Here is a 24,467-nt window from a genome sequence, read left to right as displayed (position 1 = left end):
TTATTACCTAAAAGAGAACTATTTACACAGGCATCCAGTGGTGGGATGCTCAGAAGACTTTTATTAGATACGCAGAACTATTTACACAAGCATCCAGTGATGGCTGATCACAACACTCCTAGCTAAGGGGAACTATTTACAACGGCGAGCTCCGAGTTGAGCCGGTGAACAAGATGTCCATGGAGGAGCTGTGCTGGTAGTAGTGTTGCCTGGCGATGTATTCCATGACATTGGAGAGTCCTGGCACCACGCAGCAGCTGACGGCGCTGCGGGTGATGCCCATGCTGTGGGCATCGTACCACTCGTTGGTGTCCTCCTCGTAGCACTCGGTGGCCACGGTGGTGCTGAACCCATTGAAGCCCCCCACCACGAACAAGAGGCCGTCCATCACCTCAATGCCAAAGTTGCTGCGTGGGTTTAGCATGGAGGGCACGGCGTGCCAGGCGTTGGCGATGGGGTTGTACGCTTCCACGCTCTGCAGCCGGCTGTTCCCGTCGAACCCTCCGACCTGTCAATGCCAAAGGGACAGAGCTTGGAAAGGGGCCTTTCCTCAGGCAGGTCCTGGCAGGCACAGTGAGATGGGAACTGCTCCTGCCTCCCTGGCTGCAGTCTGAGTGTGGCAGAGAGCACCAGATCTCCGAGCATGGCTCTTGCTTATTGCTCCCTGCTCTCCGAGGAGCTTTCCAAAGCACTTTATGCAACTGTCAATTTTGACATTTCTCCAGAGGCTGGATGCAGTCCATGGAGAGGATAAACAATGGATGAGCAGGCCCAAGTCCCTGCTCTGTGCTGCTGATGCTGTTGGCAGCGGCAGAAATTATGTTCTTTGCTGCAGCTGCTTAAACATTGCCAAACACCCTTTTTATACTGAAAAGCGTGTGATGAGTGATAACATTCTCAGGAAGAGCATCAACCATTCTGGCTCTGACTTCCCTAAACCCCACAGAAGCACATGGCCACCCTGGAGGTGTGGGAGCTGCAGCCACCCAAAGGACTGCAGTGCTGGGTGGTGTTGGCCCTTACCGCGTACACCTGGTTCCCATACGCCATCACCCCAACTCCACTTCTCCTGCTGCTCATTGGGGCGATCAGGGACCACTGGTTTGTGGTGGGGTTGAACACTTCAGCTGAGCTGAGGCACTGATCACCATCAAACCCACCACAGATGTACACCTGGGGACAGGAGAGGTGGGAAGGTGTGAGTGGGGTGGTTAGACCCTTGGTAAGGAAACATGAATGGTGTAGCAGGATTTTTGGGGTGTTCTGTTTTAGAGTGGGAATGGTCTTGTCATCCTGGATTCAAAGTAGCAGCAGTGCAAAGAGTTGATGCCAGCAAGATTTCTACTCTTGATTTTCCAAGCTGCATGAAGCAGACAGACCTGGTATTGCACCTACAGCCAGGAAAAGGGCTGTTGGACACCAGGCTGGCAGCAGCTGTGGAAGAGTTTTTGTACTCCTGGTTACTGCCACACCAGGCAGGCTGCTTTATATCTGCAGCTCCAGGATTTAGTGAACTGTTAGGAATTTTAGTGTTACAAATTTAGTGAAGGTTTATGTGAACTTTCTTCATGCTGCAACCCCAACTTCTCTTAGCTAGGGTTACTTTACCTTTCCATTCAGCGTGGTTGCGCTGGCGTCGCTCCTCTGCTCGTGCATGGGGGTGATCAGGGTCCACTGGTTGGTGTCTGGGTCATACCGCTCCGCTGTGTTGAGCCTCATGTACCCATCAAAGCCTCCCATGGCATAGATGAAGTTGTCCACAACGGTGACGCTGACGTAGCAGCGCCGTGAGTGCATGGGCGCTACCTGCTGCCACGTCTTCTGGAGCGGATCGAAGCGTTTGACGATGTTGAAATAATCCGTGCCATCGAATCCACCGATCACGTAGACGTGGCCTTTCAAATAAGCCGAGCCATGATAGGCAACAGGGCTCTCCTGCTCCCAGGGGATGTTCAGCCACTTGTCAGTGCGGCCGTCGTAGGTCTCGATGGCGCTGGTGGCGCCGCCGCCGCTCCAGCCCCCGATGGCAAAGAGGATGGCGTAGGGCAGGCGCGGCCGGGTGAGGGGGTTGGCGTTGACTGAGGAACTCTGGCCGTAGGAGTTCAGGTCGTAGATTTCGGACAGGGCACTGATGATGAGATCTTTGCAGTTGGTGTTGTCTTTCACGTACTCGTGAGCTTTGACGTTGTTCATGAAGTAGTCGGATTGTAGGAGTGCCAGTCGAACCTGAAACAGGCAAGGAGGAGGTTGGAGTGCTGATACTTGTTGCGGTGTGATTTTTTCGTTTGCCCCAGATACCCCGGGTTTCTCCCTGAAGATTCCTTCCAGGTGTGTCAATCAATCCCTTCCACACCCTGACCCCTGCTGAGCACTGTCTGTCAGTCCTGGCATTCCAGAAGGGCCTCGAGTGATTGGCAGAATTCAAAAGATGCCCTCTACCCCTGGGGGGATATTGGGCCATCCAGGTGTCATTTGTCCTTTGAGACTTCCCCCTGTACCTGGTTGGTGGCTCCCTACCCCTTCCCTGCCCCTCTCCCCGGGGTTCAAAGGAGCAGCAACCACAGGCTCAGGGAGTTCTGTTGGAGCTGGTGCTGGATTCAGAGGCCTGTGGGCCAGAATAAAGCTCTGGATCCAAACCCTCCATCAGAACCGACTCCTTTCCTTCACCATCACCTTAAAGCTTCTCTGCCAGAGGTAACCCCAAGGAGCAGCCCCTGTTATGGGGGGAAGCTCCATCCCAGCACCACCAGAGCTCCTGCAGGCCTGGACTTGTCCCCACGTGCCCAACTGCAGCATCCAGCCAGCCAAAAGTGTCTGTGGGGTGAAACACCACACACCCAGCCGGCCAAAAGTGTCTGTGGGTGGAAACACCACAGTGCCACTATTTGGTTCAGCAGCAAGGGTCAGACAAGCTCAGGCACATCCTGTCCAGCTATATTGGTAATTATTCCAACAGATACTGATGGTTTCCCCCTCGGTAGCCTTTGGGGACAGCTCCAAAGCTGCACTGCACCCACCTTGCTGAGCAAGCAGGCGATGTGCTGCCTCCTGTTCTGCGGGTCATGAGCGATCCACCTCAGCACAGCCTCAAACACGGCTTCTTCTCGCCGCACGTTAAGCTCATCCTTCTCAATGATGTGTGCCAGCTCCTCGGCAGAGAGGTCCAGGAACTCCTCGGACACCTGGGACACCTCCTCGAAGTGATGCAGGATGTACACGCAGGCAGCTGCGCGCAGGTCGGGGCAGTGGTAATAGTCAGTGAGTCTGCAAATGCCAATGCAATTCTCAAAGCACAGCCTGGAACTGAGGAACTCACAGCACAGGCTGACGATGCCCATGACATTGAACTGATCTGCTGCAGCCAGCAAATTCTCAACGTTGTCCTCTGTGATCGCTACTGTCCCGGTGTAGGCGTAATTGATGATGAGACCCATCATTTCAGCTGAAATGCCAGGGATTTGATAGACCATCTTGCCTGCGCTGTCCCAGTTGGTAAACAGAGTCCTGAAAACATGGTGTTGCTGTGTTAAACCCTGCCCCTGAATCCCCTGTGCTCCCCCTGCCCCCAGGGCACCAGTTTTGGCACTGGTAGGAGCCATTCTGGGAGGCCCCGAGGTTTATTGATTAATGTTTCACTTGCTGGTTGTTTGAAAAAGGAGACACAGCCTCTGGAGCATACCAGAGCTGCAGGCAGCAGGGCAGGGGGTTTCACCTGAGGGGAGCAGAGGGGCAGAATCCCCCCACTGCCTGCTGCCCATGCTGTGGGGGTGAGCCCAGGACAATGGGGGGTTTTTGGGAGCCAGTGCACACAGCCAGGCCGTGTTCAGCTTCTCACCCACCAGCACCCCAAGTCCTTCTCCCCACAGCTGCTCTCCATCCTTCACCCCCCAGCCCAGACTGACACTGGGGTGGGGTTTCCCCAACCCAGGTGCAGCACCAACACTTGGCCTTGAACCCCAGAGAGTCACAGGGTGTGGGGAAGGCAAAGCTGCCCCGTGGCAGCTGGGCCAGGCTCCAGCCTTGCACTGTGTCTGGGGCTCCTCTGACACCACTGCCAAGAGCCACTGATGTGTGCATTAATCCTGGTGTTCAGGGAGGTGTGAGGACTATGGGAAATCACCTGGTGAGAGGTTCAGGGCAGGTGGAAGTCCTGGGGAAGTGCTGGTGTGGGGTGACCTCAGTCAGAGCAGACTGTTTGTCCCCATCCCCTTGTGTTTCAAGGACTGACCTGAAGTAGATACTGCAGCAAGAGAGGATGAGCTTGTGAGCCTTGAATTCCACCCCATCTACACTGATGATCACATCACAGAATCTCCCTTCCAGACGGAGTTCATTGGAGATGCTGCAACTCCTATCGCTCATCTTCCTCTCCATGGTGGAGGATGAATTTTTGCTAGGTGCCAAGCTATCCCGCACGTTGGAGCCAGAGGCAGTGGACCTTGCTGAGGTGTGTGGAGCACTCTGGTGTTGTCCCCAAACATCCAGCACTGAACCCCCTTGCTGATTCTGGACTGTGCCCCATAATGACATCACAGATGCAGGGGTGACCCAGGCCCAGCATTCTGTGGTTGCCCCCAGGCCTTGCTTCCCTACATCCCGGGTTATGCTGGCTCCTGCACCTGCACTGTCCTGGTGGAGCAGAACCAGCCATGTGCTCGATCCCCTGGCAGCCCTTCAGGAATATTCCATTGCCCCCAAATGTGGGCATGAACCACTGCTGAAGTGCCTTGTGCCACCCAGGAGGAAGCTGAGGTACGGTCCAGCTCATGTCGGTGCTGTCACACACACTGTCCCTGCTGCTTTGTCACTGCTTTGTTGTGCCAGGGGAGGTTTAGGTTTTATATTGGAAATGTTGGGATTTTTTTTCCCCCGAATGGCCTGTTTAGCCCTGCCGAGGGCAGTAGTGGTGGATCCTCATCCCTGGAGAGGTTTAAAAGTCTTGTGGATGTGTCATTTAGGGACATGAGTTACTGGTGGCTTTGGCAATGCTGGGGAATGGTTCTTAGAGGACTTCTCCCCCCCAGCGTTCTGTGACTCAGCGCTCTCAATGTGTGTGGAGCGGTTCAGTGCCGGGAACCCTGCGGGCACGAACGGCGACTTTTATTTTTTTTTTATTATTATTAAAAAATAGATCTATTTTTAACATATCTCGCCTTCCCGGCTCGTCGCGAGGGAAACGCAACCGCCGCTCGGAGCCGCAGCGGGGCGGAGCACGGGAGGATTCTCCGGTTCTGCGGCCGCAGCAACCACGGAACGCGGCCGGAACGCGGCCGGAGCCCCGCCCGCCGCCGCTGGGCCCCGTTCCGGTGCCGGGCCCCGTTCCGGTCCCGCCCCGCGGCTGCGCGGCCCGGAGCGAGCGGAGCGAGCGGAGATGGTGAGAGCGGGGCTGCGGGCCGGGCCAGCGGGACCCGCCGGGGCTCGGTGCCCCCGGAGCCGGGGGGAGCCCGGGGCGGCACCGAGCGGGGTCTCTGCCCGCAGGTGCCCGAGCTGGGGAAAGCCACGGTCCGGATCCGGCAGCCCGAGCGAGTGCGGGAGATCATCCAGGCTCTCCGGGAGCAGGGGGTGGCCAAACTGCAGGTACCGGCCCCGCTGGGCATCCATCGCCCCTGCTCTGTCCTGTCCTCAGCCGCCCCTTCCTCATCCCCGGGCCCCGCTGGGCATCTCCCCTGCTCTGTCCTTTGCTCAGCCGTCCTTTCCTTGTCCCCCGGCCCCCTGGGCATCGCCCCTGCTCTGTCCTTTGCTCTGCCGCCCTTTCCTCATCCCCTGGCCCCGCTGGGCATCGTCCCTGCTCTGTCATTTGCTCTGCCGTCTTTTCCTCATCCCCTGGCCCCACTGGGCATCGTCCCTGCTCTGTCCTTTGCTCTGCCGTCCTTTCCTCATCCCCTGGCCCCACTGGGCATCGTCCCTGCTCTGTCCTTTGCCGCCCTTTCCTCGTCCCCCGGTCCCGGCCCGGCTTCTCCGAGCCTCGCGGGGCAGCGCCTGCGGCTGGAGAAGCCCCAGAGGAGAGGGAGTTCGGGGCTGGTGGCTCCCCCCGGACGGAGCTTTTGGCTCCCGGTTGTGAAACGTGAACCGTGCGCCAGTCCCCAGCCCCCTGCTCCGCCCAGGCGGGTGAAGCCGCTCCTCGGTGCCGATAAGAGCTGCGGGCTTTGGGAGGGTGCCCACGGGACATTGGTGGTGCTGGGTTCTCACGGGTGGCAGCACCTTGGGCTCGCTCTGATCAGTGCAGAATGCACTGGGTCACGCAGGGATTTGGTTTTCTCCCCTCTTCCAGGTCATTTCTGACTTTGACATGACGCTGAGCAGGTTTGGTTGCAATGGCAGGCGCTGCCCCACATCTCACAGTGAGTGGAAGCCGTTGTTTTTATTGCTGCTGGTTCTGTTTGGTTTCTATGTCTGTATTTGATGTGGCTCCTGTCATCATCCCCTGTGCCCTCCTCTGCCAAGCCTGGCCACCCCATCCTGTCCTCCCCAACACAGGTCTGGGCCTCACTGCAGGAGCCAGGAGCCCGCTCCTGGGCTGGTGCCTTCATCCACTGCCCATGGGCACCGAGGCTGCTGCCAGGGGCTCAGGGTAGGGGCCAGGGGCTCAGAGTGGGAGCCACTGCCTTGGCACCCCACAACGAGCCTGTGCTCAGGTCACGGTGTCACCACAGCTTGTGCTGGGAAGAGCCAGCACTGAGACATAAGGGAGCTGCTGTAGAAATTCTGTTTATGATTCTGTGCTGCATCATTTTGTTTTCTTTGCAGATATCCTTGATACCAGCCGTGTTATCAGCGAGGATGGCAAGAAGAAGGTGGGTGCTGTGTGTAGGGCTTGGTGGCTGTTGTACCTGTCACTGGGAGGTCACAGTGGCTGCTGTGGCAGCTCTCCCACCTGTGGTGGCTGCCATGATGGAGTGAGAAAGTGTCCAGGCTGCATTGCAGCCAACTGTAACAGAGAAGTTAAAAAGGGAACTGGAATTTGCATGTGCAGCTGTGAGTGTTTCAGTTTGATAAGAGGAAGAAGGGGAGGGTTGTTTGTACCTGCAGCATTTGGGGTGAGGTGAGGGCCAGCCAGGCTTCTGAGAGTTCCAGGTATGCTCACTGACAAGGTTTTGGTTGTGTTTAGGAAGAGCAATGCTCTGGAGAACTTCAGAAATGCTAGTTTTGTTTAGTTTCTTTAGACCTGATGTTCACTTTGTTCTTTTCCCTCTGTGTGACACTCCAGCTGAAGGATCTGCTCCACTATTACTATCCCATAGAAATAGATCCCAACCGGACCCTGGAAGAGAAACGTCCCCTCATGGTGGAGTGGTGAGTGCTCTTTGTGGTGATCTCAACCTTGTCCTGACAACCCCTTGTCCCTGAGGACTACAGGACATGGGGCTTGAGCCATCCCTGGCCTTGGCAGCGATCCCACAAGGTTTAATTGTTGTTTGTGACTGCTGAGGGCCTCTGCCTGGCAGCTCTGTCACTGCTGCCTTTCCCACATCAAACACAGGTGGACCAAAGCCCATGAGCTGCTGGTGCAGCAGAAGATCCACAAAAGTGACATAGCCCAGATTGTCAGAGAGTCAGAAGCAATGCTCAGGTACAGGCTGGGGATGTGGTGCTGAGGTTTGGGCACAGGGATGTGATGGTACAGGCTGGGGATGTGGTGCTGAGGTGTGGGCACATGGGGATGTGATGCTGAGGTTTGGGCTGGGGGATGTGGGCATCTTGGACACCTTGGCTGCCCACAGCCCTTCTCTCCTGCCCTTGTAGCCAGTGCTTTGCTCACTGCTCTCCAGCCATGTGCCAGCCTCCCTTGCTCACTCCCTGGGACTGAGTTGTGACAAAGTCAGAGCACAAGACACAGCCTGAGCTCACTCCTTGGCTGCAGGCTGCTCCCTTCCTGCTCTGAAACCACTGCCCCTCTCTTGGGCCTTGGCAAGGGGCAGCTGAGGGGCTGGTGCTGGGCACAGCTCCCCATTTGCAGGGCAGGGTGCAGCTCCCTGCTTCCAGCAGAGCTGTGTTCTTTGCACTGGAGCTGCCAAGCCTTATGCAGGCCCTTGGCTCAGCAGCAGATCTCACCCACAGCACAAAAATGTTGTGCTAGAACTCATTGCTAAAGCTGATCTGGCAGCTGTGGCCCTAAGGGAGCTGGGCTCTGCAGCCAGGTTGCTGCCAGCCTCAGGGAGGAGATGGCTTTTCATGAGCCAAGTTCTGCTTCTACATGGAATTGTGCCCTGGCAGACTGGGGCAGCCAGAGGTTGTTCTGATCGTCCTCCCAAGCAGTCTGACCTGTTCACATCTCCCACTCCCGTGGGTGTGTGTGGGCAGGCTGTGCCCTGTGCCCCTGCTGTGCCCAGGGGGTGCCAGACAAAAGGCTGGAGTGCTGCATGCTCCCACAAGCACCCACCCAGCTGCAGCCCCCAGAGCTCTGGGGCTCTGCGCAGGGAAGGCCATGCCTGTGCTGGTGCCACAGAGCGCTCGTGCTGCCTGCAGAGCTTCCCTGTGTGATTCTGTTTGGGCAGTGCTGGGCAGGAGCAGGAGCTGGGCTGAGCCTGCTGCCAGCACAGGGCACCACTGTGAGCTGGTAACACAGCCCTGTGCAATGCTGCTCTAGGGATGGCTTCAAGGAGTTCTTTGATCAGCTGCATAAGAACAACATCCCCCTGTTCATCTTCTCTGCTGGGGTTGGGGACATCCTGGAGGAGATCATCCGTCAGGCCAACGTCTTCTACCCCAATGTCAACGTGGTGTCCAACTACATGGCCTTCAGTGATGAGGTGAGTTCTTGCCTTGCACCTGTGTGCTGAGTGGGTGAGCAGAGTGGGGTGGTGTGGTATTTTCTGGGTCCCCTGTTGGAGGGGGAAATGATGAATCTGAGTCCAATATTCTTAGGGAGCCAATATTCTTAGAGGGCTAATTTATATTATATTATATTATATTATATTATATTGTATTGTATTGTATTATATTATATCATATCATATATTACATTATATCATATCATATTTTATTATATTATGCTATACTAAAAAATACAGAGAAATCTATATCTACATCTATACTAAATAATAGAGAAAGGATACTGACAGAAGGCTTAACAAGATATTAATTAAAAACTCCTGACTCTTTTTTCAGAGTCTGACACAGCCTGACTGTGATTGGTCATTAAGTTAAAACAATTCTCATGTTGGATAAACCATCTTCAAACTACATTCCAGAGCAGCAAAACACAGGAGAAACAAATGAGATAATATTGTTTTCCTTTTTCTCTGAGGCTTCTCAGCTTCCCAGGAGAAGAAATCCTGGTGAAGGGATTTTTCCAGAAAATGTGACAGTGACAGTGTGGGGCTGGGGCTGAGGACTGGGATGTGATTAACAGTGACACCATGGGGTTAAGAGCTGTCTGTCTGTCTGTCCCCTGTGCTCAGGGAGTCCTCACACACTTCAAGGGGCCCCTCATCCACACCTACAACAAGAACAACTCCGTGCTGCAGGGCACAGGGTACTTCCAGCAGCTGAGCACCAGGACGAGCATCATCCTGCTGGGGGACTCCATGGGTGACCTGACCATGGCAGATGGTGTTCCCAGCGTGGAGAACATCCTCAAGATTGGCTTTCTCAATGACAAGGTGGGTGACAGGAGCAGTTTAGTGCTTCCCTAGCAGCCTTCCCTAGGTGCCAGCAGGGAGGGGCAGGAGGCTGCCCCAGTGATTTGGGTATGTGAGAGATTTGTATGAACTCCTGTGGGGTGTGCAGAGGGACCTGGGGGTGTCTGCTGAGCTCCTGCTGTGTCTGGGAAATGCTCAGGGTAATTATTGACCCCTTTTTGGTCATCCTGACCCTCAGCTGCTGGTTGTTCTGGCAGGTGGAAGAGAGGAGGAAGAAGTACCTGGACTCCTATGACATTGTGCTGGAGAGTGATGAGACCATGGACGTGGTGAACGGGATCCTGCGGTACCTCCTGGCTGAGACATGAGCTGGGGACACTGTCCCAGCTCCAGCCACACAGCAGGCACTGGGCAGGGAATGTCCTGCCCAGGACACAGCTGGAGGGGGCTGCTGCTGCTGGCTGGGCTCCATCCTGGCCTCACTGAAGCCCCCAGCCAGCCCTGGAGCAGGAGAGGTGAGGTGGAGGAAGCTTCTCCTCTCCCTTTACCCCAGCTCTGCCTGGCTCTGCAGTTCCCCACCCAGACTGACTCTGTCCTGCTCAGGCTTCACCCCACTGGGAATTCACCCCTGCCACCTCCTGAGGCCACCTCAAACCATTCCATGTTTCAGACAGAGATGTTCTGTGCTGTTCATTCCCCCCTCATGAGGGTGGAATGGAGATAATTTACCACGGGCTGAGGACAGACCCAGCTCAGATGTGTCACTGTGCTCCTGGCTAAGAAAACAAGTCTCTCTCTTGTCCTGTTTTCTGTGGGCTTCAAAGATCTGGGGCTGACTCTGCTGGCCCCTGGGCTGGTGTGGCCATCACATCACCCAGCCCCACATTCCCCACGCACACCAGCAGCTCTCTGGCCTCGTGTCTCAGCTCACCCGTCCTTCTAGCACCAGTACAGCTCTTACTGTGGAAATGAAACCTTTTCCAGCCGTCCCTGAAGGCCCCAGAGCTCGGCTGCTGCTGCTGCCCAAAGCCAGGAGTGAGTTTGTGTGCCAGGGATCAGGAGAGGAGGGGTGGGAATGGCAGAATTCCATTCCAAGGAGGGAGAGGCCAATGGCAGAATTTTGAGTTTTAAACAATGTTTTACCTGACCATGTTCGTGTAATAAATTTCTGGGTTGATCCTGGGCTCTCAGAGCAGCAATAGGAAAAAGACCATTTTATTACTGTATAACCTCTGGTTATGTGGGACTTTGGGAAGAGCAGATTTGTTCTGTTTTGGAATAAAAACACAATTGGCTAAAGCTGGGTCACGAGTGGTTTGTAGCCAGCACTGAGGGGCTGGAGCTGCTCTGTTCCCTTGGCTGGCACTGGCAGCTGCTCCCCATCCCCATCCCACCAGAGCCCCTCAGCCCTCACTGGGTGCTGGAGCAAAGCCCTGTTGGCTTTGGTGGAGGACCCCAGGTGGGAATTTTGGTTTCTCCTGCCAGAGCCAGTGGGTGTTGGAGCCTGGGATCCCCCTGGGTGAAGCTGGTCCCTGTGCCTGTACCCCAACACATGGGAATTTTTCATGGCAAAGAAACCAAACACAGTCAAAACTCCTTGGAAACCTGGAGGAATGATTTATTTGGTGCAAGGCAGAGTCCCTGTTTGAGGGGTTCACTCTGCACTGCTGTGCTCCTGCATTCCTTCTGTCCCTGTCCAGGACAGACTGCAGAGGTTTTGGGAGCTGTGCTGGTCCAGCAGAGGGACCTGAGCACTGTGACCTGCATTTAGGCGTGGAAATTAAACAGCTCTGATCTGTCTCAGTCACTGGGGGCTGGGAGGTGGGGAGGGTGTGAAGGGGGACAGTGCTGCTCCCTGAGGGCTGGGGAATGAGGGTCTGTGCCCTTCTCCCAGCTGATGAGGGGTTTGCCAGGTCCCGCAGTTCCAGATTTTGGGGACAGCAGATGCCTGCAGAGTTCACCCTGGGAACCTGAGCCCTCTTCAGCCTCTTGTCCCAGGGAGGATGGCAGCAGGGGCAGAGCAGGGAAGGGGACAAAAGCCTTCTCTTCCTTCTCTCTAAAGAACTTTAAGTGTGTATATAAAAAACCCAATCCCCAACCCTAAACTACAAAAAAGGGGTGGAAGTGAGGGGGACCCCCCCCCTGCAGCACAGCCAGGTGAGGGGCTGGAGTTGGACCTGCAGTCACTGGTGGAGGGTGAAGGGGCTTAGGGAGGGGACAGCTTCTTGTCTGGATTTAGTAGCTGGGGGCTGAGTTTTCCTGCTCAGGAGAACACATCAAAATACCCTCAGTTAATAAGAGGTGAAAATGAAAACCCAACCGCCTGCAGGACTGGGGAGGGGCAGGGGCAGGTCCCAGGGTGGGAGAGCAGCCATGACATGGCAAGGATGAGTCCTGTCTCCAGAACAGCAGGGACTGCCCCTCAGAGCTCCTCATGAATCTTCTCCTGGTCCTCATCCGACTTGAGCTTCAGCTCCTCGGGTGTGATCTTCCCGTCCTGGTTGCGGTCCTGGTTCTGGAACATGTCAGCAATGACTTTCTCTGGGTCAGAGCTGGGCATCAGGCGGCCTTTCCCCTCTGCCACCTGGGTCTTGATGAAGGTGGAGAACTGCAGAGGGGAGAGGGAACAGACGCTGCTTGGCTCTGCACAGCCAGCACCAGGCAGGGCAGGGAGAGCACAGCCCATGCCAAGGACAGGGAGCAGAGGCTGCCCTTGGGGACGCTGCCCACACCCAGCAGCAATGCTTTTTACTGGGGTGATCTTCCTGCAGAGCTCTGCAGGCTCCCAAGTGCCCTTCAAGTGCTGCTGCCCAGGGTGGGGTCCCCTGTGCCCCCATTTCCTCCAGCACCCGCTCACCTCTTCAGCAGGGATCCCCCCGTCCTTGTTGAGGTCCATCTGCTCGTACAGGTTGGCTGGTGGCTCCCCATGCCAGATGAAGAGGTAGCCCTCAGGAACCCCCTCCTCCATGGAGATCAGCTCCACCTCGAAGCGCAGCACGGCGCTGCCAGGCACCCCCCGGGCTGGAAACACAGCAGAGGCAAAGCCCTGAGCCCCACAGCCCTGGCACGGTGAGGGGTGGTGGAGCCCAGCCCAGCAAGGCTGAACAACTCAGTTTGCTTTGCCCACATCAGCTGATGCTCCCCCGTCACAGACATCTTTTATGAAAAACCCTTTCCTTAGGATTTTCCCTCCTGAGAAGCTGAGAGGCCTCAGAACAAAATGTAACCCATGGTTATCTGCTGCTGTGGAATGCAACAGGTGGGTCTTTGATTAGCCCATGTTGGTTGTTTCTAATTAATGGCCAATCACAGTCAGCTGGCTCAGACAGGGAATCCGAGCCACAAACCTTTGTTATCATTCTTTTTCTATTCTTAGCCAGCCTTCTGATGAAATCCTTTCTTCTATTCTTTTAGCACAGTTTTAATATAATATATATCATAAAGTAATAAATCAAGCCTTCTGAAACATGGAGTCAGATCCTCATCTCTCCCCTCATCCTCAGACCCCTGTGGACACGGTCACACTCCCCTACCTCCGCTCTCCCCGTGGCCCAGGTGTGGGGGTACGATGAGCACCCTTCTCTCCCCTGCACACATGTCCAGCAGGCCACTGTTGAGCCCCTCAATCACCTTGTTGGCCCCCAGAGTCACCTCCTGGGGCTTCTCGTAGTCATGGCTGCAGGAGGCACAGGGGAAACAGGTGAGAAAAGTGGGGCAGCCCTGAAACCCCAACCCCCTTCCATCCCAGAATCCCACATCCTCCATCCTGGCGTGCCGTGAAGTTCCACCCCCTCCATGGAGCCACATCCATCCCTCTGTGTCCCTGGAACCCTCCTGCTGTCCATCCCTCTGTGTCCCTGGAACCCTCCTGCTGTCCATCCCTCTGTGTCCCTGGAACCCTCCTGCTGTCCATCCCTCTGCGTCCCTTGAACCCTCCTGCTGTCCATCCCTCTGTGTCCCTTGAACCCTCCTGCTGCCCTGTGGCCAATCTGCCCGTCCCAGGTCCTGGTGCCTGTCACCCCCAGCCCAGTGTCAGCCAGGATTTGTCCCCAGCAAGGACAGGGATGCTCGGGGGGCACTCACGAGGAGAAAAGCCGGGTGCCATCCAGCAGGGAGCAGTTGTAGTGGTAGCGCACGAAGTCGCGGTGGCGGCTGGTGACATTGCAGCCCTCGGGCCGGAACACGGTCTCGATCTCCACCGGGTCCGCGGGGTTGTGGAAGTCGATGATGTGCACATCAAAGATGAGCACGGCTGAGCCGGGAATTTTATCCCCTGGAAGAGGAGGATGAGGAGAGCGCTGCAGGGCTGGTGAAGCCTCTCCCTGCCTCTTCCCACACCCCTTTGTCACAGACATATTTTATGAAAAATCCTTTTGTTAGGATTTTTTCTCCTGAGAAGCTGAGAGGCCTCAGAAACGAAATGTAAACAATAATTATCTGCTGCTGTGGAATGAAATAGGTGCATCTGTGATTGGTCTCATGTGGTTGTTTTTAATTAATGGCCAATCCCAGTCCAGCTGTATCAGGCTCTCTGGTCAGTCACAAGATTTTGTTACCATTCCTTTCTATTCCTTTCAAGTCTTCTGATGAAATCCTTTCTTCTATTCTTTTCGTATAGTTTTAATACATCATTTTCTTTTAATACAGTATCTATCATAAAATAATAAATCATCCTTCTGAAACATGGAGTCAAGATTCTCATCTCTTCCCTCATCCTGGGACCCCTGTGAGCACCACCACACCCCTTGTTGTGCCCCCAGAGCACCTCAGAGCCCACAGGTGTCCCTCAGAGCGCTGTGCACGTTTACCTGCACCGTTCTCCCCGTAAGCCAGGTGTGGGGGGACGACCACTCGCCGGTGCTCTCCCACGCAGACGCCCTGCAGCCCCTGATCCATGCCAGGGATGATGTAGCCCTTCCCAATGTAGGTGTTGTAGGTCTGATTGCGGGAGTAACTGCAGCGAGAGAACCCCCAGCACCATCGATCCATCAATGCCCCCAGCCCTACACCCCAACCCAGCCTCTCCTGCTTGCCCAGGAAACAAACCTTGCTCCAAGAGACGAAACAAACAGATATTGGGTTTTTTAGCCTATTTCATGCCCATTGTCCCCTTGCTGAGGTTGGCTCAGCAGGAGAGTCGGAGGCACTCTGCCTGTCCTTGGGGCAGTGTTATCCTTTTATACTAAAAACTACGTGTGCAATATTTACAATTACTTCCCAATACCTATCACCAATGGTAGACAGTGAGCTTCTACTCTAAACCAATCCAAAAGTGCCAACATCACAGCAGAAGATGGAGGCCAAGAAGAAGGAGAAAGGCTGGACATGCCCAGATTCCTCCATCTTGCCCCCTGAACCTTCATTCTAAAAACCCCCAAAAATCTATTTTTCACCCAGTGATCAATTCACTATCGTTCTACTTAAACTTTCGTGGCTTGTAATTCTTCATATAAGGTTGGTAATTGTTTTTGCCAAGGGCTAAATCAAAGGCACAGGGGTCTTGGTCTCTGTGCCAAGGTCTCTGAGCCCCCCTGGGCAGGGTCTCCAGTCCTCCAGGGCAGCCAGAGGAATTTCCTGGGTTCCAACATCCCCTCTCCAGCCTTTCTCTGCAGCCAGGAGAGGACATCAGGGTCTCTCCCTACACGGCCACTTCCTCCCACACCTGGAGTCAAAGATTGTCCCATCCATGAGTGTCCCATCCCACACCTGGAGTCAAAGAGGGTCCCATCCATGAGTGTCCCGTTGTAGTGGTAGCGGACAAAGTCCCCGGTCACAGCCCGGCGCTTGCAGGTCTCTGGCACCTCCAGGTGCTCCAGGGAGACGCCATCCTTGGGATTGTGGAAATCCACCAGCAGCACGCTGAACACCAGCGACGCCTGCGGCGGGATCATCGTCCCTGGGAGAGGAAAGAGCTCAGCATGAAGGAGGGTCCTACACCAGGGGGCTCTGCTCAGAGCTGGCAGGGAATGGGCTGGCAGCAAGGGGTGCTGCCTGGCTCACCGTAGCCCTTCTCCCCATAGGCCAGGAACGGGGGGATGATGATGCTCCTCTTCTCCCCAGCGCACATCCCCAGCAGCCCCTGGTCCATGCCCTTGATCAGCCACCCCGTGCCCACGTAGGTGTCATAGGTGCTGCCCTTGCTGTAGCTGGTGGTGGATAATGAGGATGAGGATGGCTCTGGGGCCGCACCAGCAGCCCCAGGCAGAGCAGGGCTGTGCCAGAGGCTGGTTTGGGAGGTCATGGAGCTGCACCAGCCCTGCTGGGGAGCAGGACAGGGTGAGGCTGCTCCCACTGTGTGCCCAGGCTGGTGTCCCTGTGTCCCAGCCACCCCAAGTGGCCCAGTGTGGAGGCAGAGGGTGCATCCCAGGTGCCCTGAGGCCAGGGGGCATCCCAGTGGCCCTACCTGGAGTCGAAGGGGGTCCCATCCAGCAGAGTGCCGTTGTAGTGGTACCGCACAAAGTCTGAGTTCTCCACCGTGCGGTTGCAGCGCTGGGGTTTGGACAGGGTGGTGATCTGCAGCTTGTCATTCTTGTTCCAGATGTCCAGCATGACCACATCGAAGTACAGTGTGGCATCTGGGGGGATCAGCCCCGCTAAAGGGGCAGCAGCAAGGACAGAGCACCTTCAGTGGGGCCAACACCGAGCCCAGGTCAGCCATGGGCTCTGCCCCCTGAAGCCTCCCCTGAACCCACTGCTGGAGACCCAGCACAGCCCAGCTGGGGGCAGGACCCCCCATTCCCAGGCTGTCACTGTCACATTTTCTAGAAAAATCCCTTCACCAGGATTTCTTCTCCTGGGAAGCTGAGAAGCCTCAGAGAAAAATGAAAACAATATTATCCCATTTGCTTCTCCTGCGTTTTGCTGCTTTGGAATGTGGTTTGAAGATTTTTTTATCCAACATGTGAATTGTTTTGACTTAATGACCAATCACAGTCAAGCTGTGTTGGGACTCTGAGGAGTCAGGAGTTTTTAATTAATATCTTGTTAAGCCTTCTGTCAGTATCCTTTCTCTATTATTTAGCATAGTGTAATATAGTATAATGTAATATAATGTAATGTAGTATAGTATAATGTAATATAATGTAATATAATGTAATATAATGTAATATAATATAATATTATATAATATAAATGGTGTAATATATGGTCTAATATGATATAATATATATCATATCATATATCACATCATATCATATCATATCATATCATAATAAATTGACCTTCTAAGAACATGGAGTCCGATCCATCATTTCCTTCCTGCCATGGGAAACACCACACCAGGGAAGCCCCACTTCAGCACCCCTCGCCCTGGCCATGGAGCCACCCTTAGGCCACATCTTCCAGGGGACCCCTGGAGCCCTGTCCCTGCCCCTGGGGGCTTTTCTCCCCGAGCCCCCCGTGCCAGGGCCCCTTACCCACGCCGATGCTGCCGTAGCCCAGGTGGGGTGGCACGATGAGGTGACGCCGCTCGTTGACGCACATGCCCTGCAGCCCCCGGTCCATGCCCGTGATCAGCCGCCCAACGCCCACCACACCGGCCACCGTGGCCCCTCTGTCGTAGCTGGGGCAAAGGGACAGAGCCATCAGAGCTGAGAAAAGGGATGAAGCTCCCAGAGCTGCCAGTGCAGGTCTCACATCGCAGCCTGTGAGTCCCTGTGTTGCAGGCAGAGCCCATAGGTCAAAAATGCGGATGCTGGAGGGCTCAATCTCATGCTGCTGGAGGGCAGCTGGTCAGGATTTCAGCCCCAGAAGCCATCCAGACCCTCCCCAGATCTCACCCACTCAGCTGGGCTGGAGGCTGGCAGCTCTGGGGCTTCCTGCTGCTTCCAAATCATTTTGTACCTGGCACATTGGAGCTTTACACAGTGATGAGGAAAGATGACGTCCCGGCCTCATTTTTAAACTGCAAATTTGTTTTTATTTTTAAACCTTAAAATACTCCAAGAAACTACTGGGGCAGCAGATGTCCTCTTGACAGAGAATTCTTTTTAGCAGTGAGGCTCCCACTGCAGTTAATTTCTCCCCCATTGATGCTCACAAGAAAGATAAGACACATTAAACTGTGAACCCCCTTTGCTTTCCAGAGCTCCAAAACAACACCTGCCTGGGAAACTTTGATTGCTATGTGGCCCCAGTTATTCCTGTGTCCCCAGTGCTCCTTCCTGCACATGGTGCTGCAAACCAGGGGCTGCCCCAACCCCGATTCCCAGCCAGCATGAGCGGAACAGGGGGCCAAGGAGCTCTGAGGCCAGCAGAGCAAAGCCTCTGGGATAATGAAGGGTTTTGCTGCTGCCACGTCTCAAAGTGCTTCAAGCATTTCCCTGCCTGTGCAGCACATGCACATACGTGTTCCTGCGTGCACAGCGTGCCAATTAGGGCCAAATTAGCACAGGCTATCCCACAGCTCTGTGGACTGAGGGGGTGCAGGCTCCCCAAAGGGCTGGGAGCTCCTGTGGGACCTGTCTGGGGGGCTGCAGCCTGGGCTGGGGGTTCGCTTCAGGCTGACGCGAGTGCAGGCTCCTGAGCTACCCCAGCGCCCACCGAAACCCCTCCTCGGCTCCAAGCCGGGCGTTGTCTCTGTCCTGGGGCTGGGGAAGGCATGCGGGGTCTCCAGGCTGCCTGCCCGCCCCGGATCGCGGGCTGGGGGCTGGGGGAGGCATGCAGGGTCCCGCCGCAGCTGCCCCCCGCATGCAGCCGCCACGGAGCCGCGGGCGATACCTGGAGTCAAACTTTTTGCCATCTTTAAAGGTCCCATTGTAGTGGTAGCGAATGAAATCCCCCATCTGCGCCTCCCGCAGGCAGATTTTGGGAATATAGTATCTGTCTATCACCACGTCTTCCAAGGGGCCGGGGTCGCCCAGCGCCGGGGCCCCCAAGACGCCCAGGAGGAGGAGGAGGAGGAGGAGGAGGCAGCAGCGGCTGCCCGGGGCCATGGCCATGGCGCTGGGGCTGAGGCGGCGGAAGGGAAGGAGGAAGGCGGGGGGTTCAGGACGCCCCTTTCCTGCCCGGGACGCCCCTTTGCCTTCTCTTCCCCTCCGCCCGCCCAGCCCGGCCCGCCTGGAATTTCTGTAGACGTGTCCGGGCCCCGCCGCGCTCCCCCCGCCGCGCCGGGAGCTGACACCGCGGCACGGAGCGATCCACGGCGGCAGGGGTTATTCTCTTCCCCTCTTTTGTTTTTCCTCTTCGTTTTCCCCCCCTCCTTTATTTATTTCTCTTCTTCCCTCCTTTCCCCCTTTTCCTCTTTTTTTTACTCTCCTATTTTTTCCTCCTCCCTCTCATTATTTCATTATTTACTCTCTCTCTCTTTTTTTTTTTCTCCTTGGGCAGTTCCTCCTCCGTGCGGCTGCAGGCCCAGCCCGGCCCTGCCCTGCCCCAGGTCCTAGCGCTGCTCTGCCTCCTCCTCCTCCTCCTCCTCCTCCTCTTCTTCCTTCTGCCCCTGCCAGCTCATTGCACCCGGCCCAAGATGCTGCTGCTTAGTCCCAGCAGCTCGGGAGAGTAAATAAAAGGAATTAAGTGTTTTAATAACGAGTCTGCTGCTGGCAGAGCCTTCACTCAAGAATGTGAAATTCTCCCAGCAGTCCTTCCCAGATAAACACAGCCTCAAACTCTCACAAAGGCATTGCCCACACATCCCTGCTCCCCCAAATCCAGCGGCAAGAAACAGTTCCTGCGGCAAGAACCTTTGCTGAGTGCCAGGTGGGAAATGCAACAGGCTGTGCACCCAAACCCAAATCCCAGCCCAGCTCCTCTGAGGCTCAGTGCTACCAGTGAGAGAAACAGCTCCAGCCAAGCACCGTCAGCTCCCCTAGCTCAGCCCCGGGGGGGTTTGCAGCCCCCCAGCACACCCCACACCGGGGCCAGCACCGTCAGCACGGCTCGGAGCAGCCTGGGGGGACACGTGGCTCCCCCGATGGCGCTGGGACACGGCCTCACTGTGCCCAGGGAGTGCTGACAGGGGTGGTGGCACCACAGCCGCACCCTCCGCTCCGCAGGGAGCAACCTCAGCATTGTCCTGGCTGCTGCCCCGCGCAGTGACATCCCTCAGTGCCACCGTCCAGCCAGCGACAAAGCGCTGGGTTTGGGCCGGGGCCACTGCGGCCGTGCCGAGGCCTGGCACGGGACAGCTCTGGGGCCGGGATCTGGCACGGCACAGGGCGTGTGGCCTCGGGCTTGGCACGGGCCAGCGGCGGGGACACCTCCGGCCACCGCCGGCCTGGAGAATGCGCCCGCGCACGGTGCTGCTGAGGAACCTCGCTCTGCGCATCCCCCGCGCATCCCCCGCGGGGCCGGCGGAGCCGCACTAAGACCCTGCGCGCCCGCCACGCACCGCCCATCCCCGCTGCCCGCCCCCTGCGCGGGGCCCGGCGTGGAGCGCTGCGCGGGCCGGTGCGCGGAGCTGTACGCGGGGCTGTGCGCGGGGCTGTGGCGGGGCTGTGCGCGGGGCGGTGCGCGGGGCGGTGCGCGGGCAGTGCGCAGGCTGGACGCGGGTAGTGCGCAGGGCTGTGCGCGGGCAGTGCGCGGACAGTGCGCGGACAGTGCGCGGGGCGGTGCGCGGGGCGGTGCGCGGGGCGGTGCGCGGGCTGTACGCGGGCAGTACGCGGAGCTGTGAGCGGGGCAGTGCGCGGGGCGGTGCGCCGGGCGGTGCGCAGGGCGGTGCGCGGGCAGTGCGCGGGGCGGTGCGCGGAGCTGTGAGCGGGGCAGTGCGCGGGCAGTGCGCGGGCAGTGCGCGGCAGCGGCGATGGGCGGCGCGGTGCCGGTAGCGGTGCCGGTAGCGCGGGCGCTGCTGGCGGCGCTGGCGGCGGGGCTGTGCGCGGCGCAGTACGAGCAGTACAGCGTGCGCGGCTTCCCCGCGGCCGCGCTGGAGCCGCTGCAGAGCGCCTACGAGCGGGCGCTGGAGCAGTACGCGGACGCGCAGTGGGCGGAGAGCGCTCAGGGGCTGGAGGCCAGCCTGCGGCTCCACAGGCTGCTGCGGGACAGCGAGGCGCATTGCCACCGCCGCTGCGCCGGGGAGCCCCCTCCCGCCGGGGACGGGCCCGCCGGGGAGCGGGAGTGGGAGCGGGAGCTGCGGCTCTTCGGGCGGCTGCTGCTCCGAGCCGGCTGCCTGCGAGCCTGCAAGCGGGAGCTGCCCGTGTTCCAGCTGCGCTACCCGCCGGCGCAGACCCTGCGCGACTTCCAGCGCCGCCAGCCCTACCAGTACCTGCACTACGCGCTCTTCAAGGTGAGGCGGTGCAAATGGAAGGGGGAAGGGGTGGGAGGGTCCTGCTCCTCCATCCTGCACCACCGATCTTTCCATTCCATCCTGCCCCCTGACTGGGCACACCCCTTCCCGGGTCTCATCTGTGTCACCTCCTCTTTGACACCTCCATTCTGCATGCCCATCCTGTGCTCCCCATCCTACACTGTCAGGCTCCGATCTGCCCACCCTGAACCCTACTCCCGTCTATCTGTGCCCCACTCCATCCTGCACCCTGCTGTCAGGTGCCTCCCCTTTCCTTCCCTCCCCATCTGGCATCCCCCACCAGCTCCTCCATACTGCCCCTGAGCCGTGGCACGTCAGCATCATCTGGGACACATCAGGCAGCACGACTGGGGGGCCCCTGTGGTTGTGTCCCTCTGTCCCACCTTGTGTTGCCCTGGTGGCCCAAGGTCTCCCTGGACAGGCAGAGAGCACACAGGGGCTGCCCCAGCCTGAGGGGCCTGAGCTGGAGGGTGCAGTGCCTCTGTGGTTGTGGTGGGACACGTGTCTGGATGCTTTGTAAGAAAGAAGGACTTGCTCAGCTTCACAGTGCAAACGTGGAAGGAGGTTTTGGGGAAGGAGGTTTCATAAGGCACCCCCCTCGGGTGGCCATGTGCTGGCCAGAGTGGCTCTGGCAGGGGACAGTCCCTGGTCAGGGTCTGGTCCCTGGCACCTTCCACTGCTGGTGCTGTTTTAGCACTCAGCACTGCAGCCCCACTCACCTGGCAGTGGTGAGGGACTGCCTGGCTTCGTCCTTAATGCCTTTTCCTCTTGCTGCTCTGGCCCAAACCCATTTCATGGATGGGTCATTCAAACCACCTTCCCTCCCTGCTCACTCCCCTGAAGCTGCAACCCGAGAGCCCATAAAGCAGCAGGGGCAGCAGCCAGGTCTGATGGCAGTGCTGGAGAGGAGCTGATGTGTGGGTCAAACCCACAGCACGTGGATCCTCCTCACACCACGTGGATCCTCCTCACACCACGTGGATCACTCCTGGCTGGATATGGGAGCCCATGAGAGGCTGAGCTGCCCCTGTGGCCACCACGGGCACAGCCAGGAGGTTGGTGTGGCTGGAGTTACCTGCAATGTCCGTGCTCCTAGACCCTGTCTGTCCATCACAGCCAGTGGATGATTGTGCACTGTGGGTTCAGGGCTGTTCCCCACAAGGATCACCCCTCTGTCCTGCAGCCCAGGGGTCTGGCTGGGTGCTGAGGCCCCCTTGGCTGCGCTGTGGCTTCAGGCTGCCCTGCAGCAGGTCTCTGCACCTCCCTCCACAGTCAAACAAGATCGAGAAAGCCGTGTCTGCTGCCCACACCTTCCTGCAGAAAAACCCCAAGCATGAGATGACCTTGAGGTACCTGAACTACTACAGGACCATGCTGGATGTGGATGAATACCTGGTCGACCTGGAAGCTCAGCCCTATGAGGTGAGGAGGGGATGGGGCTGGGGCAGGACAGGGGCTCCCCAGGGCTCAAAGCCCACCTGGTGCTGCCAAACCCCGAGGGGAGCAGCTCTCCCTCACTGAGCCGGGGTCCTTGCAGCCGGTATTTGTGCGGGCAGTGAAGCTGTACAACGGTGGGGATTTCCGGAGCAGTGCAGCCGACATGGAGCAGGCTCTGGCCGAGTACTACAAGGCCTATGAGGACTGTCTGGCCGGCTGTGAGGGCGCCTACGAGCTCCAGGAGTTCAAGGATTTCTACCCTGCCATCGCAGGTAGTGGAGGGCTGGGGGATGGCAGATTTGGGGTGGTGATCAGGGCTGCAACACCCAACATCTCCCCCCCCAGACCACTTTGTGAGCGTGCTGCAGTGCAAGGTGGACTGCGAGACCGAGCTCACCCCCAACGTGGGCGGCTACTTTGTGGAGAAATTCGTGGCCACCATGTACCACTACCTACAATTCGCTTACTACAAGCGTGAGTGCGGCAGGGAGCGGGGGGCTGTGCGTGCCCTGGGGGCACCCTGGGGTGCTGTGTGCCCTGTCAGGGGTGTCACCCCGTGTCAGCTGGCTCTGCTCCCCGCAGTGAACGACGTGCAGGACGCTGTGCGCAGCGTCTCCAGCTACATGCTCTTCGACCCGGGGGACACGGTGATGCAGCAGAACCTGGTCTATTACCGCTTCCACCGTGAGCGCTGGCGCCTCCGTGAGGAAGACTTCGAGCCACGGCCGGTGAGGACCCCCCCAGCCCCCCATCCTGTGGGCCTGCACTGCCCAGGGAGGGTCTGACCCAGCCCCTCTCCCCCTGGGTGCCCAGGAAGCCGTGAGGTACCACAACCAGACGGCCGCTCAGAAGAAGATGTTGGAGTTCGCCCGGCAGTACCTGCAGGATGATGATGATGAGGTACCTGATGTGGGGTGCAGGGTGGTGTGTGTGGGGGTGTGACCCCCCCAAACAGCCCTGGAGCCGACTGCAGGTGAGGCTGCCGAGCTCCTCTGCCTCCTCCTGTGCTGCAGATGGAGGTGGATGGTGCTGAGGGGCTGGAGGTGCTGGACCTGCCCTCTGATGGCGAGTTTGAGGGTGAAGGTGACTACGAGGAGGGATTCTTCTCAGAGTGGTGGCAGGAACCCAAGACCAAAGGAGACAAAGATGACCAAGGTCTGGGGGTCATGCTATAGGGCAGGGGGGCTGCTGCCCACACCCCTGGTGCCACCAAACTCTCCTTGTTTGCAGAGATCCTATGATGAGCCAGGTGAAGGGGGAGCCAGCACCGACTGAGCTGGATGGTGGTGGCTCTGCAATGCCATCTTGGGGACATCAGGCTTCGGGCTCCTCCCAGCCACCGGTAGAAACTCAGACTCATGGGGAGGGGCCAATCCTGCCCAGCATCCTGCAGCAGGGCTGCCTTTGCCACCGGGATGTTTGCTGGCACAGCCCAATTCCCATCAGTGGAACACCAGCAGCCCTGAACGTCCCTGCCTGCCCAGGAGCCTGGGCCACCCCTGTCCCCAGTGCCCCAGGAGCCCTGACCAGCAGTGATGCCCCACAGCACTGGGGATTTCTGTGTCCCCTCAGCTACTCCCCAGGATCTGTGGATGATGCACCAGGATCGACCCCAATGTTGTCCTGATGGGCTTGGGAGGCTGCCCCTACTCTGGGAGCAGTGCACGATGCTGCTGGAGCTGCTCCTGCCCCTTCCTGAGGCTCCTGCTCCTGTTCCTCCAGCCTCCCAGGCAATCTGCCAGCTCCCCTTGGACTCCCCAGCCTGGTGCTACAGGGGGCTCCTGGTGTGTCACCTCCCTGTGTCACCACGGGGTGAGCCTGAGGTGCCCATGCCCTGCCCGTGCCTTGAATTTTTGCCACACCAGCCCTCTCTAGCCTTAAGCTCCGTTAATTTAAGATTTCCCCTCTTGCACAGTTGCTCTTTTTATATATTTACTGGTGCTGAACTTTTAATAAAATCCAGACTGGTCTTTTCAAGGCTGCCTCCACCTTCCATGTGCTGCCACCATGGGATCCAGGAGCTCACGGTAGGAGAGGCTCTGCTGTGGGAGAGGAAGGGATGAGTTCAGGCCTGGATGTCCCCACAGATGACCTGGGGGAACTTGTGGGGACCCATGGAGGCCATGACAGCTCCTGTGAGGCTCTGGGTTCCATGAGGGGGACCCCAAAAGGGATCCATGACTCCCCCATTGAGGCTGTCAGGTGAGGCA

General features: G+C 57.6%; 4 protein-coding genes across 6 annotated transcripts; 2 read left to right on the top strand and 2 right to left on the bottom strand.

The window, feature by feature from the left end:
- Nucleotides 1-136: 136 nt before the first annotated feature.
- On the bottom strand, nucleotides 137-3,452 carry KLHL10 (kelch like family member 10). The gene is made up of 4 exons (XM_066566792.1): nucleotides 3,018-3,452; nucleotides 1,609-2,226; nucleotides 1,024-1,173; nucleotides 137-508 (listed from the first exon to the last, which is right to left on the bottom strand). The coding sequence occupies exons 1-4, from the start codon at nucleotides 3,435-3,437 to the stop codon at nucleotides 137-139; spliced, it is 1,560 nt and encodes a 519-aa protein (XP_066422889.1). The 5' UTR covers nucleotides 3,438-3,452.
- Nucleotides 3,453-5,296: 1,844 nt separating this feature from the next.
- On the top strand, nucleotides 5,297-10,880 carry NT5C3B (5'-nucleotidase, cytosolic IIIB). Its single transcript, XM_066566793.1, has 9 exons — nucleotides 5,297-5,374; nucleotides 5,479-5,577; nucleotides 6,272-6,341; nucleotides 6,748-6,794; nucleotides 7,208-7,293; nucleotides 7,481-7,570; nucleotides 8,588-8,750; nucleotides 9,402-9,602; nucleotides 9,839-10,880. Exons 1-9 carry the CDS (start codon nucleotides 5,372-5,374, stop codon nucleotides 9,947-9,949), a joined length of 870 nt encoding a protein of 289 aa, XP_066422890.1. The 5' UTR covers nucleotides 5,297-5,371; the 3' UTR covers nucleotides 9,950-10,880.
- Nucleotides 10,881-11,175: 295 nt separating this feature from the next.
- On the bottom strand, nucleotides 11,176-20,877 carry FKBP10 (FKBP prolyl isomerase 10). 2 transcript variants are annotated; one of them, XM_066566765.1, is made up of 10 exons: nucleotides 20,779-20,877; nucleotides 16,997-17,142; nucleotides 15,985-16,174; nucleotides 15,582-15,727; nucleotides 15,288-15,477; nucleotides 14,390-14,535; nucleotides 13,665-13,854; nucleotides 13,115-13,257; nucleotides 12,439-12,602; nucleotides 11,176-12,189 (listed from the first exon to the last, which is right to left on the bottom strand). In XM_066566765.1, exons 2-10 carry the CDS (start codon nucleotides 17,082-17,084, stop codon nucleotides 12,004-12,006), a joined length of 1,443 nt encoding a protein of 480 aa, XP_066422862.1. In that variant the 5' UTR covers nucleotides 17,085-17,142; nucleotides 20,779-20,877; the 3' UTR covers nucleotides 11,176-12,003. The 2 variants fall into 2 exon arrangements, with proteins under 2 accessions (XP_066422862.1, XP_066422861.1); XM_066566764.1 differs by lacking the exon at nucleotides 20,779-20,877 and adding an exon at nucleotides 18,300-18,577.
- P3H4 (prolyl 3-hydroxylase family member 4 (inactive)) lies at nucleotides 20,320-24,234 on the top strand. Of its 2 annotated transcripts, XM_066566767.1 has the most exons (8): nucleotides 20,320-20,799; nucleotides 22,093-22,242; nucleotides 22,358-22,529; nucleotides 22,603-22,731; nucleotides 22,840-22,985; nucleotides 23,071-23,157; nucleotides 23,271-23,412; nucleotides 23,488-24,234. In XM_066566767.1, the coding sequence occupies exons 1-8, from the start codon at nucleotides 20,320-20,322 to the stop codon at nucleotides 23,496-23,498; spliced, it is 1,317 nt and encodes a 438-aa protein (XP_066422864.1). In that variant the 3' UTR covers nucleotides 23,499-24,234. The 2 variants fall into 2 exon arrangements, with proteins under 2 accessions (XP_066422864.1, XP_066422863.1); XM_066566766.1 differs by having other exon boundaries at nucleotides 23,271-24,234.
- Nucleotides 24,235-24,467: the final 233 nt, after the last annotated feature.

The sequence above is a fragment of the Molothrus aeneus genome, chromosome 28 (genome assembly GCF_037042795.1).
Source record: "Molothrus aeneus isolate 106 chromosome 28, BPBGC_Maene_1.0, whole genome shotgun sequence".
Lineage (NCBI taxonomy): Eukaryota > Metazoa > Chordata > Aves > Passeriformes > Icteridae > Molothrus > Molothrus aeneus.
This window is presented reverse-complemented; position numbering and strand designations above follow the sequence as displayed.

Coding starts and splice junctions, on each gene's coding strand:
- FKBP10 (XM_066566764.1), bottom strand. CDS start 18,520: ATGGCCATGGCCCCGGGCAGCCGCTGCTGCCTCCTCCTCCTCCTCCTC. Junction 13,855..14,389: donor TTACGGGGAGAACGGTGCAG/GTAAACGTGCAC, acceptor CTCCTCTTCCAG/GGGATAAAATTCCCGGCTCA. Junction 12,190..12,438: donor GGGGGATCCCTGCTGAAGAG/GTGAGCGGGTGC, acceptor TCCCCTCTGCAG/TTCTCCACCTTCATCAAGAC.
- KLHL10 (XM_066566792.1), bottom strand. CDS start 3,437: ATGATGGGTCTCATCATCAATTACGCCTACACCGGGACAGTAGCGATC. Junction 2,227..3,017: donor TCGCCTGCTTGCTCAGCAAG/GTGGGTGCAGTG, acceptor TGCCTGTTTCAG/GTTCGACTGGCACTCCTACA. Junction 509..1,023: donor ATGGGAACCAGGTGTACGCG/GTAAGGGCCAAC, acceptor TGGCATTGACAG/GTCGGAGGGTTCGACGGGAA.
- P3H4 (XM_066566766.1), top strand. CDS start 20,320: ATGGGCGGCGCGGTGCCGGTAGCGGTGCCGGTAGCGCGGGCGCTGCTG. Junction 22,243..22,357: donor TGGAAGCTCAGCCCTATGAG/GTGAGGAGGGGA, acceptor GGGTCCTTGCAG/CCGGTATTTGTGCGGGCAGT. Junction 22,530..22,602: donor TTTCTACCCTGCCATCGCAG/GTAGTGGAGGGC, acceptor CTCCCCCCCCAG/ACCACTTTGTGAGCGTGCTG.
- NT5C3B (XM_066566793.1), top strand. Junction 6,795..7,207: donor GCGAGGATGGCAAGAAGAAG/GTGGGTGCTGTG, acceptor GTGACACTCCAG/CTGAAGGATCTGCTCCACTA. Junction 9,603..9,838: donor TTGGCTTTCTCAATGACAAG/GTGGGTGACAGG, acceptor TTGTTCTGGCAG/GTGGAAGAGAGGAGGAAGAA.